The sequence below is a fragment of the Egretta garzetta genome, unplaced genomic scaffold (assembly GCF_000687185.1).
Source record: "Egretta garzetta isolate BGI_Z169 unplaced genomic scaffold, ASM68718v1 scaffold209, whole genome shotgun sequence".
Lineage (NCBI taxonomy): Eukaryota > Metazoa > Chordata > Aves > Pelecaniformes > Ardeidae > Egretta > Egretta garzetta.
The window spans coordinates 4,763,485-4,777,209 of NW_009260839.1; the positions used below are offsets into that span (position 1 = coordinate 4,763,485).

At 42.4% G+C, this 13,725-nt stretch overlaps 1 protein-coding gene across 1 annotated transcript in view; it reads left to right on the plus strand.

The window, feature by feature from the left end:
- The first annotated feature begins 1,382 nt into the window (after positions 1-1,382).
- MSX2 (msh homeobox 2) overlaps positions 1,383-13,725 on the plus strand; it is a 44,458-nt gene continuing 32,115 nt past the window's right edge. Inside the window, exon 1 of the mRNA XM_035902493.1 lies at positions 1,383-1,539. Within this exon, the coding sequence (XP_035758386.1) occupies positions 1,383-1,539 (157 nt within the window). The remainder of the gene's footprint in view (positions 1,540-13,725) is intronic.

The window sequence follows — 13,725 nt, forward strand, 5'->3', positions numbered from 1 at the left end:
TGTAGAGAACTGCCTGTAATCAGTTAATCAGCATAATTGTTTCTAATTAGGCTCCAGAGGCACATCACAAACATTGCTAGCTTTGCAGAGAATTGGGTAGGGGTCTGGGGAGTGCAAAGAGGAAAAAGCTTCCAGTGCTGTATTAATGACAATCATAACTCTCCGCACAGCCAGGGAGGCTTCTGCTCTAATTAGAACCATTCTTGCTGAAATGGGAGGCGACATGATTTGTGAAAAAGACACCCTCAGCATGTAATTTTCTATGTAACAAATCTAGAAAGATGGATGCTCTTTGATCTCGATTCTCCTGTTATTGCTGTTCACACTGGGAAGGGCGCTTTAATGAAACAATCTCAAGGTAATTTACCGCCTTTGAAGTCCTGAAATGTGCTGCCAACAAAATTTCTGGTTTAGTGGAGGCTGCTGCAGCAGTCACTCAGGGTTGCTTAATGGAGCACCAAAACTGGAACATCAAGACATCAAAGGTGAAGGTGCCATGTGATTAATAAACTAAGCTATTCATTTGTTTCTGCCTCAGAGGCAATCTGACAATTTATTGTCACTAGCTAATTTACACTTTGTGAGTACTTGCTCTTGCTAGTTATGCTGCCTATAGAACAAGATAAGTGATGTTTACATGAAGTGGGGAGGAGAACAGACCCTTTTTAAATCTGGGGGAAGAGGGAGGAAAGGAAAGGCATTTTCCAAAATGATTGTGGAAGCAGCCCAGACTGTGGAATTTTAGAAGGAGAAAGATGAACCAAGGAGGGACCCATTTCTGCGTTAATCCCACCCTCCCCCTGCCGCCTTTGACCATCTCCTTGTTTACATGCTGTTGCCAGGAAGCAAATCCTAATTAAAAGTGGATTACAAGGCAATGAAACAGCATTATTATGAGGGAAGAGTTACACCAATTCATTTCTATTTAAGTTGATGGCTAAGCCAAGGTTTTCAATGATACTGGGCTAGAGATGGTGGGTCTTGCAAATCTCTGCTGACATCTGGGGTGGCAGCCAGTCTGGCCTTCGAGGAGATGGTGGTGCCCATCAGCTCCTCTCTTCAGCAATAAAAGCTATGTCCTTCATTACCTATTGGAAATGCCCAGATACCCAATCCAGCAAGACCTCAGTGCCTTGAGAAAGCCCGAAGTGAAATGAAACAGTCCCAAAAAGAGGGGAAAAGATGCGCTTTCACAGAGAAAGTAAAAGCCTAGTTGAGATAATGTAGACTGATCACTTTTGTGATTGTCATTTCTTCTGCCTCCCCTGCTAATGAACCACAGCTCTCTTTCAAAATTGAAAGCAATGGACTTTTAGAGTCATCTCATGCAATACCAAGTGGAAACAAAATACTTGCCTAAGAATTCTGGGAATGTAATCGGGATGTGGAGTCTGATAATGCTGCCTGCAGTAAGGAGGAGTTTCGGGGAACATGAAATGGGAAGGCCTGAAGAGCAAGGAGGCACAGAGTCGGTACCTCCCAGATTAGATCTGCAGTTGAAGTCTCACTCCATGTTCCTGAAAGATGCCCTTTCCACAGGTATGGCACTGCAGAGGGAGGGCAACTGGCTGCCAATCTCCCTTGCCCTAGGGCAAAGGAGCGAGGGGCATCCTGTGGAAGGCACTCAGCCTCCTTATCTAGCCTTGGATATTAGAGCCTTCCAAAACCTCAGGCTATGGGGAGGTCATACAGAGAGGAATTTGGTTTGATGTGTGTAAAATGGCTAATGAATTATACTAAGACAGCTTCATAAAATTTATATACAACCTCAGGTTTTCGGTTCTCTCCCAGGAATTGGAATGTCCAGATCCAAATTCAGCTTTGATTTTTCAAAATTAAAATGAAAATTCCAGGTCAAAAAAACCCAAGTTCTGACTAAAGGATGAGTCTGATCGTGGGTTTTTTTTGTTTGGGTGGGATCTTTTTTGAACCAGCGCTCGATCCTCCCCTGTGACACAAGCACACATCTGCCTGCCTCCCCGTGGCAGCTGTTTTCAGAAGACCATGTGGTGTTTGTATAGCATTCGGGCTGCACACTGGTGTGTGTCCACAGGGGTATTGCCTAAGGCTTGCACCCAGGTCAGGCAGATATCCCACAGTCCCTGAACACATACCAGAATGCTCGAACAAGTTCCACCTTGGCTTGCCTCGGCAGCAGCACGAGAGAGAAGGCATCCGAGGGAGGATATCCTACCACACCCAGGTCTGGAGCACAGAGGAGCCAGACAGACCGGTTACACAGGCATGGTTAGGTGGTCTTGAATTCACAGCAAAGAAATAATGGGCCAAACCAGTTTAGAGGAAGATCTCCATGTGCCAGGTGAGGATGTCACAACTACTAGCCATAGTAACCACTTTATGTGTGGGCACAAAACATATTTATAGTCAACCTTTTCATGAACTGGTTACAAAGTCAGTTCACAGTGGAAATGTAGGCAGGGCCTTTGGGGCTATTTTTGGTCCTTAGAATGAGGCTAGAGATATGAGAACTGCCTCTTTGATAGCATGTTGCCTTTCAGTGGTGGGTGGAAGGGAGAAGTTCAGAGGTATGTAAAACTAAGTAACACTAATAAAAAAAATAAACTAGGGAACTGCTATCAAACCTGTGAAAAGTTTTGTTTCATGAGCTGGTGAAGCTGGAGGCAATAACTTAATTCTTGTTTATGAACCCCTGACAATCTGCCTTCTCTAAATGTCACTGTGTAAAGAACCAAAGGAACCACAAGCTCCAGCAAGGCAGAAAAGACTGATTGGTTTTTTTGGCTTTTTTTCTTTTTTGAAGAGGGAAGTCTCATCTCTTTGCTCTATGGGGGTTAACATGTAGCATCCTGGCTCCTGTCACTAAGAAGCATGATAAGACTTCAAAGAGTACAGTGCAGGGCAGATACAGGCAGGCAACAAGAACTGGGGCCAGTAAGAAGCTTGTAAAAACCAAAAAACTAAACAACCCCCCAAACAGAAAAGAAACCCTAATGAGCCACCCAGATCATATATGATACAATCATTGTCCATCTTAAATAGCCTCTTTTTATTAGCAGCTCTAGAGGACCCCAGACAGTGGCAAAATATTATCTGAGGTCCATAGCCATGGGCATAGAGCAAGGAAAGTGAATTTGAAGACCTAGCTACATCTGGAGTTTATCAGCTCCTTTCCTGGCTAGTATTACAGTAAACAATTATCTGTAGATCAGGAGACAGCAGGGACTTTAAAGACCCAAATTACAGAGAAAGGGAGAGAGAGAAGGAGAATACAAGAGATAAAAAGGAGTCTATGCATCTTATCATACTAATGAAATCAACCTGACAATCATGGCAGGCTGCAAGGGTATTACGCTGTCTGGTATTAAATGAGCAGTTACAGCACAGGCTCCTGTGTCAAACAGCAAATAGACACGAAAGAAAAGAAAAATGTACTGCTAGGTCAAGGCGAGTGATTTACAGGGAGTAGTTAGACAGCTGGTCAGTTTTAAAACCTCCTCAAGTGTGCTGTCAGGATAACAACATATTCAAATGTTTCGATTAGCATTTCAAGGGACTGGGAACGTTCCGCAGCACAGAAAACCTCAGTAAGCCCTAAAATGCAATTAATGAGGAAATAACAACTGCCTGCAGCTGTTGTTCTGTTTATGTGCAGGGGAACAATCACCTGTTGCAAAGGCAGGAATAATCCAGCCCATTCGATGGACAAATTTGGCTAATTTCCCCTGGTTTGAGCTGTGATGCCTTGCTCTCCCTGGACGCTGTCGCCTTGCTGCAAATGGCAGCTCTTCCAGCAAGCGGTAGCGCAAACATTTGGTCCCAAAAGGTTGTTTTCCAAAATTATGGGAGGTAAGGTTACCATGTCCCTCAGCGGACCAGGTGCAGTTATAAACGTTAAGATTTGTTGTATTTTTATAAGGGCCTGATGGATACATTACTACCTTAGAAATTTCCTCTTTTTTTCTTTTCATCCATGTACTTTCTGGGTCTTTCAAATGGAGATAACAACGAAATAATTCTACAGCTGGAAGAAGATATAGGGAAAATGGGCTTTGGGACCAGGACTGAGATATTGTAATAATTTGTTTAGTAATCCTTGTGAAGCACAACAGGAGAATGATGGTCTCAGTATTATTTCTGATAAATACAACTCCACAAAGTGACTAACCACCACTGTATAATTTGGGTGCGGACACCAATTTTTTTGAATATTGAAGTATGCCACTGATGTGGAGAAAAGGAAAAAATGAGGCATGGCCATGAATATTTATCTGTTTCTGAAAAGGAGAGAGATTTTGCTCTGAATTGGTTCCCAGAACTTATGCTTGGTTTTGTTTTCAACTCCAGACAAGTCTAACGAACAAGGAAATGACTGGAAGCAGCCATTTTGAGCAACTCGTACAGAACGTTAATAGAAAGCTGATTCTTGGGCAATTTTCCTGCTCTGAGAAACTAAAAGACAACCAAAGACCTCCCCCACACCACTCTTAACAGCTCTCAGAGTATTCACATGTCAAGAAGGAAGCATGTTTCAAGGCTGAAATATGATTTTGAGCATTTTGCTTTGGCTATTGACCCTTCTGGTGGCTCCAAAACTGTGGTAAGACTGAGCCTGGTTCCTGCAGCCAGAAGCAGAGCCAGGAAGTGTGTACAAGATCTGTTTTTCTGCTGGCCCAACCTGTGGCTAAAGGGCACCTTAACAATCCTACCCTCGAGCAGAAGAAATGGATCTGACGGCTTCAAACAGAAATATTTTCAAGCAACTTTTGGTCAAAGATCAGAAACGTAGGCCAGCCAATTCTGAACAAGTAGTTGAAGAAAAAAAAGTCAGAAACTTCTCACAACAGAAGCGGAGGGGGAAATCATTCATTTATTGTGCAACAGTGTATTCATCTGGTTCTTCTAGACTGCGCAAAGCTGGCAGAATTTCCAAAGCTCAGGTCCAATTTCTGAGACTCAAAGATGGTGACAGGAGATCCTTATGTTCACAGCCAGAACAGAGTTCCCCATGGCTCATCTGCCTGCTACTGAGACAGAGCCACAACCATTGCCCCCTAAGCCAAATGCACCTGGAGAAAGCCTTCCCACCACAATGGCACCCTGATATAGGTTGTTCTCTATGGCTCACCGTGGGATTAAGGCAGTCAATGTGGTCAGTTCCTGTATCACAGACAAAAAACCCAAATTTTTCAAACAATTTGTGATGAAAAATTCTGCTTCTTTCCCATCAGTGTATTTGACAACAAAATCAGTGTCTTGTCTGGGTCGAGCAGAGTACAAAAAACCTCACGTAAAAAAACTGCACCTAAGATTATGAAGTGAAATCAGAAGTGAATCTCTAAGATTTGCCTGAGATAGAGCCAAAAATAAAAAATATGTAAAGGGTCTTATGAACTGAGAGGAGGGGAAGGGGGAGGCACAATTTTTTGCTACAGGCATGAAGGTACTGTAACTACTTTCCTGACTAATAAATGCTGTAATCCTATAATTGGCTGTTACATATTTGTACATGTGAGACCAAATGCAGTTTAAAAAAAAAAAATCAAGTCAAACCAGGAAAAGCAAAGACAGTTAATTACTTGTTCGTGTGGAAGAGCGAGAAAGGATACCTTCACAGGTGCTCTCTCCCCAGAGTGGGGACTGGGTAACCACTTGGGAATAAGAACAATCCAGTACAAATTGCTAGCCAAATGTTCATTTTGAAAAGTTCAGTTAAACCTGAGAGTTATTTTTTCCTCTCATCTATGTTTCTGGACTAAGATATATCACTCTGAAGTGGGGTGGCTCTGGATGCCCTTGGGAAGACAGCGAAGGCTGACCTACTCCCCACCATGCTGGTTTGAAGTGTAATCTCCACATCATGATGAAGGCAGGGCAGCACCCAGAGGTGTCCCTTGGGGTTAGGGCCATTTTCCTTTTTTGAAGATGCTCAAGCCTCTTTGGCCCATCATGCTGACAAATCCCAGGCCAGCTGGGCTACTTTGAGCAGCTCTGCTTGTACTTTTCCATTGATCCTCTGCCTGGATATGTAATTCTGATTTTGTTTGTGTCATGGGAAGATGTCATCTTGATCTCTCTAATAGGTTTTCAAAAAGTACCATTTTGTTCAAAGGACAAGGGAAGGAAAAAAAGCAAGTGACAAAGAACACTAAATTAGAGTTACTCGGGATGTTTACATTTGCACTTGAAGATTAGCAGCATGATGTATTTCAGTTCCCATCCCCTTGAATAAAAACTTTTTTTTTAAGTTATGTTATTGCTAGAACCTACAGTTTAAAAATAAACAACAACACACTAAGGCTTCTTAATGGACCCAAATTCCCTAAAGGACAAAGGGCTACATTATCTCATCTATACTTCTGGCTAACCTGTATAAATCAGAATAGTTTAAAAGACAGTGGAGGAAGAATTTGCCTTTTTCTGAGGGGCTTTCATCTGGATAAAGAGTGATGAAATATGTAATAACTCTCCTCCCTACATGGGGAACAAGAGAAAGCAAGGGGACACGTACGTGGTGCTGCTGTGACAGCACTGGGCATGGCAGTGACACAGGAGAGGAGAAAGTGGGTGGCATAGAGAATCCTGGAATATGTTTGCTTTGGAGCAGGTTTGTTTTGGTAGGGCTGGCCCCAATTGCTTGGTCAAGCATGCTGGGCTAGCTTCTCACTTGCTGTAAATCAAGGAGAGTGTAAGCTCCTTCATCCTATTGGGACTGTGTCTATTTATAGCAGCTGAGGACTGCATCCACTGTTCTGATGTAAGAGCATAAGACAGATATGTCACGAAGTTCATTTTCTAGGCTTGTTTTTTAAGTGCTGAATTTAATAGAAGTCATAAATGCTGATAAATGGTTAGTAAAGAAGGGCTGTTTTGTCCTACGTGGCAGACAGTTAAGAGTAATTTTGTACATTAGACAGCACTTGATGAAGTTATTTACTCAGACAGTCAGGTCTCCAGAAGCAAAACTTCTCCTGCAAATATTCTCTTCTCTCTCTCCCCCTCTCCATATAATAATGGTTTACAACTCTCTTTCTCTTTTTTGTTTTTCCCTGAGGCAGTTGTCAGTGCATTTTTTTTCAGATTTCCCAGGCAGATATATTATCTTGTGATACAGCCCATGTCTTGCTGTTTGACATGGTGCCTCTCTAAGAAGATGCACTACCCTGGGGGAGACAGAGGTGTGGTGAAGTGACTGTACTTCCTCAGTAATCATACTTAAATAAAACAGCTCAAAAAATATCTGCATGATATCCTCTAGAAAGTGCCTGCTAACCACAAACAAGACGAAGGGCAGTCTAACTCTTCCTTGTCACTCAGTTTGTCACTGTTCTGCAGAGGAATGAAAGGGGAAGACGAGCAGAGCCAGGTTGGCACATCCAGCAACAAAGACACAGCACCTATCACCAGTCCTTTTCATTATCCATCCAGTTGGTTACAAAGCCCACAAAATTTTGGTTGTTTTGTTTGGTTTTTTTCATTGATTACAGCTAAGTTTGGATTGCTCTTCTGAAGTGGACTTCTCCTGGGAGCAACTCAGGGCTGATCAGCTGTTTTTTTATGTCTAAAGCATGGTAGAGCTGGAGGTACTCTTATTTGAATGAGATAGAAGACCAAGGCTTGACCACTTATGGTCATTAAAAATCCCATGAGAGTTTTCTCATGATTAATAATAGCAGCCCTGGACAAGCAGGGTTTGCCAGTTTCATCTGAAGTAGCCCTATTTCATTCTGCCTGCCATGGTCCCCCCTCACGGATTCAGTTATGTACGGTTCTGCTGTTCTTTACTTCCATTCCTGGAATGTGGTGTTACGTTGCTAAAGAGCAGAGATGTTGCACCCCAGAGGTGACTGTATTCCAGCAAAAGGTAAAGCAATCCCTTTGTATTGCCTACGTACATGAGCAAACACTAGTTACAGCTATTCCAAATCAACATCGAGATTCTGCAGAAGCAGAATATAGTCCTTGATCTGTAGCATACCGTGAAAAGCGTGATGCAAAGAGATCTCAAAGCCAGGATGTAAAATGCTCAGATATTTGTGGCAAACCAGAGGAATTCTCTAAAGCAGAATGAAATATAATTTCAGCACTCTGAAGGGAGGGAGGGAGAAAGGGAGGGAGGGAGGGAGAGACGGAGGGAAGGAGGGAGGGAGGGATGCATAGATAAATACCCAGCACTTTGCTGATGGGAAGGTTTCCCCAACCTACTGTCATCTTACAGAATCACTCCAGCAAACTAGTGGGTAGGCAGGTGGGGGAAAAATTTTCCATTGTTTGGAGAATGTGGGTTACAGCATACCGACAGGAGAGAGATGAAAAAGAAGAGGGGAATTCACATCAATAAAGGACGGGAATTGTTTTCAGCTTCATTAAGCAGTTTGCAGAACTGAAATTCTGTTTGGTCAGAATGGCAGGCCGGGGGGTGGCTGCTCAAAGTAAAAGCTTCTTTCTTGTAAAGAAAATTAGTCCTTGGCTATAGTTCTGACTCATAGGAAGCCAAATACAACAACCTTGAGCAGTTACTCCTTACTGCATGGTAATAGGAATGGGGGGACCTAGAGTGAACTGGAATGAGAGAGGGATGAATCAAGGATGACAGAGCCATCTTCACCCTCAGCTTTCTGGGGGTGCAGGGCTGAAGAAGGGCAGATCAGGAGAAATTCCCTCTCTTTTCCAATCAGATACTATATCAAAGCTTTAATACACAGCCAAAGGGATCCTTTTTTTGGGCTAATGATGGTCAAATCTCAACATGTTTTCAGTGTCAGTTCAACTTGCAAGAACCCTGCCAAAAGCCAGATACTTCAAACATAGGAAAAACTGCCATATTCCTTGAGGTCTCCCATCCTCCCCTTTACTAGATTTTTTTTCTCCAAATCTGAGAGCCTTGACCTCAAAAAACACCTCATGCCAACTGGATTCAAAACTCAAACCTCCCCAACCCTAAAGGAAATTTTCAGCTTGTGTATTCCAGTTTCATTTATTTTCGAGGTTATTTGCACTGCTGCTGAAGCTTAGGGGAGTTCTGTGCATTATTTACTTATCTCTTTGATCCATTGTTCCCAAGTCAGTCATTCTATTTCTTTCTGTTTTCAACCTAAATTGTTTCACATCCCTTATTTTCTTAGTCATGTATTTTGGTTTTGTTTTTCCTCTTTGGTCACTGGGGAGGGGGGGGAAACTTCAAATGTAAAATGTATAATTATTTGGGTTTAGTAACATTAGTGAAAATGAGGCGTGAAAGAGGTTTTGTATATTTTAAAGTTTTCTTTCTCTGTGGTATAAATGCTTTTTGTACCTTGAGGCCAGATGCCTAAATCACAAGGGCTAACACTCCCAATGCCAAAAAAAGCCTGGTGCAAGACGCAGCACTGGTAAATGGTCAGAAAACGAATAATCATTTCCCTGGTTTTTTAGTTGCCAGCAGGTGAAAACCTCTCCTTTACATCTCATTTGAACTGCAGAAGCTCCTCACCTAATGCTAAATGAACAGTCAGCTTAATTGCTGACGCGAAACACTTTAAAGAAGGAAGTTTAGTCAAGTCATTTGTTCCTTTTGCATCTTTATCTTCAGTCTGACATGGGTTTAACCTTTGCTTCTAATCCCCGTGTCAGTCAGGTTCAGCTTTAATCTCAGAAAGTAAAAGTATCAGTGCTGGGTTATTTTAAGAGAGGAATAAAATCTGTTCTCTGAAGGTGAATGCTGAGCTCTTGCAGGGATGGTGGCAGAAGATGCAGGGAAGAGGTTTTCCTGGAGAACTTCTTGAGGGACAGCAGGAACTGGGGAGGCGACCTGGGTGTGCATCAAGCTTTGAAGCATCTCTAACATTTCTTTAAGAACTCCATCCACCAGGCTTGCAAAGCTTTGGACAGCTGCTTCTTGTTTATTTATTCCTTTATCTGAAGGCAGAAAACACTGTTCCGACACTTCAGAGGTTCTAAAGGTAGAAATAGATTCTTCAGCCAAATTAATCTCACCTAAATTTAGACAGTTAAATTGGGAGCCCAGTTGCTCCTGGCTTCCCTTTATAGTCAAGGGAGAGAAGAAGGTACCTCCAGAGGGAATTTAGGCATGTTTACATTCTGCCACTCAAATCTTTAATCCTTTTTTCTTATTTTGCCTGAGTCTAGACTGCCCAGCTATACCCATTTCCTTGGATTTCTTGACATCTTTTTGTCCATCACATGTGAGCTGTCACCTGGCACCAAAAGTGAAATCCCACCGTGATCCACTGGTGTACAAAGCGAATGTTATCCTAGGGAACTTACTGCCACAAGGTCTTGCTGAGGCCAGAAGCTTAGCAGGATTCAAAAAGGTATTAGGTATTTGTATCAGTAACAAGAATAGCCAGGTATAATAATCAAGATTAAAAAAATAAATAAGACTTTTGAGAGAGCCATAAACCTACATTCTTCAGGGCTTATGTGAACTTCTGACTAATGAGGGTTTGGAGTAAATTTTGTCCAGTGGAAATTCTCTGGGATTTATGTTTTAACTCACTTAGGCACTTTTGAAATCCCACCCCCTGGGCCTGCTGGACTTCTGATTGATCCAGGATGACATTTCCTGTAAGCATATGTTCCTAATCATCAAACAATGCACAAATGTGTTAAAAAAAAAAAGTTCCTGGATAATTCAGAAAAACAAGAAAAGAAAACTTTTCCCAATAAATAGTCACAAATAATTTGCTCAGCGGGGTTCCCTTCCTTAGTTCATATGCTTCACATTGCCTGCCCCCCTTCCTGCCTGCATAAAGAAAAACCTTGGCCCTTTGTCTGCTCGTACTAATAGTTCTTATTTTTTCAGTTGGCATCAAAAACATCATAGATGCTTTGGAGGCTGGAGTGAAGGTGATGGGCATACCGGGAAGAATTTCCATTCTGTGGAATACAGAATCCCAAACTAATTATGTTACAGGAAACTTTAACCAAATTTCTTCAAATGTCCAATTAGGAGTATGGTCTAGTTGGGGATGCAGTTTGTTATATATGTTTTTAATGACTGTTTTACTCCGAGGAAGTGCAAAGCTTAGTTCTTAACATCCGTCATCTGGGAAGAAACCTTGGAGCGCAGATACTTATCAGGGCATTGTGGCCATCCTGTTCTTGTTGGCAATGAAGGTGGGTCCCTTCAAACATGTGTTTTCAATACAGCATGGATAGTACAGAGCCGGTGCCTTCCAGCAGGCAGCCAGATAGGCAAAAAGGTAGGTACTAAGCTCAGCCAGGATTAAAGGATGCAGAGGCTATAAAAAGAAGGTTATGCCAAAGAACTAAGGAGTACATGTACTTAAAGCACACAAAATCTCTCCTCACCTAGTGTAAATAGATGAGGTAATCATATGTTAGAAAGGGAGAAGTCTCAGAAGTCTGAGCAGCCCTTTGTTCGCAGTTTCTCCTCTGTGCTTGGAAAGACCATAGTGCAATGCACCTTATATAAAGGTCACGCTATTATACACCCTGCAACGTGTTACAATTATAGCATCCCTGGTAGCTTCTAGTCATTGCAAAATAATTGTTGTGAATTTTTATAGAAGTCTTTTGTGGGCTTTTTTTTCACTCCTTCTTGATCTGTGCAGCTGACTCATGAAGCTGGAAGAGGAGACGAAGCAGCTAATTGCTGCGGGAACTTACATCACCGAGCTCTTGGGCTAAGCACCCAAAGTTGGTTTTGTTTCACTGAAACCATCACACTGAAACTACTGTTCTGTCATTCTGCAAAGCAGCGGCTGGATGTCCATTCCTGAGATTGGAAACGAGCAAATAGCAACGGCAATTGAAAGATAAAATGAACAGAAAGGCTCTTTGTGTTATACAGACGGCCTTTTTAAATTTACAACATGTCTAAGAGCTTTTTTTAAAAACATCCAGTTAGATTTTGCTGGCCTTTTATTGTCTTGGCTTCGGTAATTTCAATCAAATTTTATAGCTGCTGACACTGAAGAAAAGCTACCATCCATGACATCCTTCTTTCAAATCCCAGAAGTTATCCCAAAGAAATAATTAATTCCAGGGTTGGATCTTCAGAGATGACAAAGGGGCCACATATTAACACGACTGCATCAATATGTGCCTCCTGTACTTTCCCCAACCACATGAGAAGAAAGAAACATTTTCCTAACCGTGTCGCGTTCTTCACTATCTTTCTCCCTGTCCCATTTCACAGAATAGCAGCATCCAGATTTCATTCCCTCACATGCTGATGTGACTCTTCCAGATCAAGGTGGTGCCTAAATGGTAGGAAAATCATCTAGGCTGTCTTGCTTGCCTATGTACTAAGAGGATTTCAGTCTGCAGAAGTCTCATTGCGACAGATTTGCAGATGTTACCGTCATCCTTTGATTTTAAAGGAAGCGAGATGTGTCATAGATGCCAGAGAATGTACTTTAACACGTGATTAAGAGTGCTGTTGTGGAGCAGCAAGACGGGACCTTTCCACCTTTCTAACAGAACACTTAATCACACCTTTGCCTCCGCTGGGCTCTCTCACCCGTTGTGCACATGCGCTGCTCCCGATGGTGAAAGCTGAGTGCCGAAAATCCTCTGCAAGTTTGTAGTCGAGTGAAGTTGTGGGACGACCGTTCAGGGTCGGAATCCCTGTGCTCTGCCCTTCCACAAGGGTGCTGTTTCCAGACAGCTGGCTTACTGCAAGGCTGGGAGCTATGGGCTGCTGTAAAGAGGGAGTCTTTTCCAAATCCCAAAGATAAATCTAAGTTCTCTGGCATGAGCTCCTGGAGATTGTAAAGAGGTCTGCATTCCCACTGGGTCCTGAACACCCGCTGCAGTGCTAACACAGCTTGAAACGTTGCTCTACCATAGCATTGCCTCTCCCACAGTCAGCTCAAGTTGTGGAAAGGGAGTATTTCTGCTCAGGGAAACAGAACTTCTACTACAAATTGCATCATAAGCACTCATTCTCTCAGAGATCATGCCTAATTGAACAGCAGTGAAATGGATCTCTCATTCCTCGTGGTCCTGGCCACCCACCCACTTAGCTGGATGAATCAATTCTCTCCTGGCAGCCACAGGGGAATCAGAGGTGACAATATGGTGAGAACATGCTTTGGTGAAGATGCTGTTTTCTTTTCCAAACACCCTTCTCTCCTCTACTCCAAGCTGCATATGGGTAATACGGGCCGTTATTGATAAAAGCCAACCAGAAGTCTGAATATCATTATAAGGACTGCTTCGTTTATTTAAGATTTTAACCATAGACTTGGGCTTGCATATGACTTCCCTCATCCTGTGTTAAAAAGCATCCTATATAGCCAAAGAATTAAAAGCTCACATGTCCCCTGTTTTATTCTGGTTTGATTTATGATGCACATTCATTCCATTTTCTGTCTACAGCCTATGAAATCATTCTGGGTAGGAGTAATGATAATACCTGATGGAAGCCAGTACCTGGTGAAGCATTTGTTTAAGAAGTTGCTGGGATCTCTTAGGATTAGAGATTGGCAGGTGGGTAGTGCTAGTTTGGTCTTCCCTATGTTAATTTAATTAAAATAATACCAAAGGCACTGTGGGAAGCAAGCAGCCACCTTCTAAATATTATACACTGCAATAAACACCTATAGTTCAATACATTCTCTGATGCTTTCCATTCCCAATAGGGGCCTGGGCTAATATCCCACAAACCAATTGAAACAACTCTTCTCAACTTTAATGTGCATCAGATATGGACATATCTATCAACTGTCCATCACTGTCTTTATCACGTTTATCATCCATTTTGCAGGCAGAATGTGA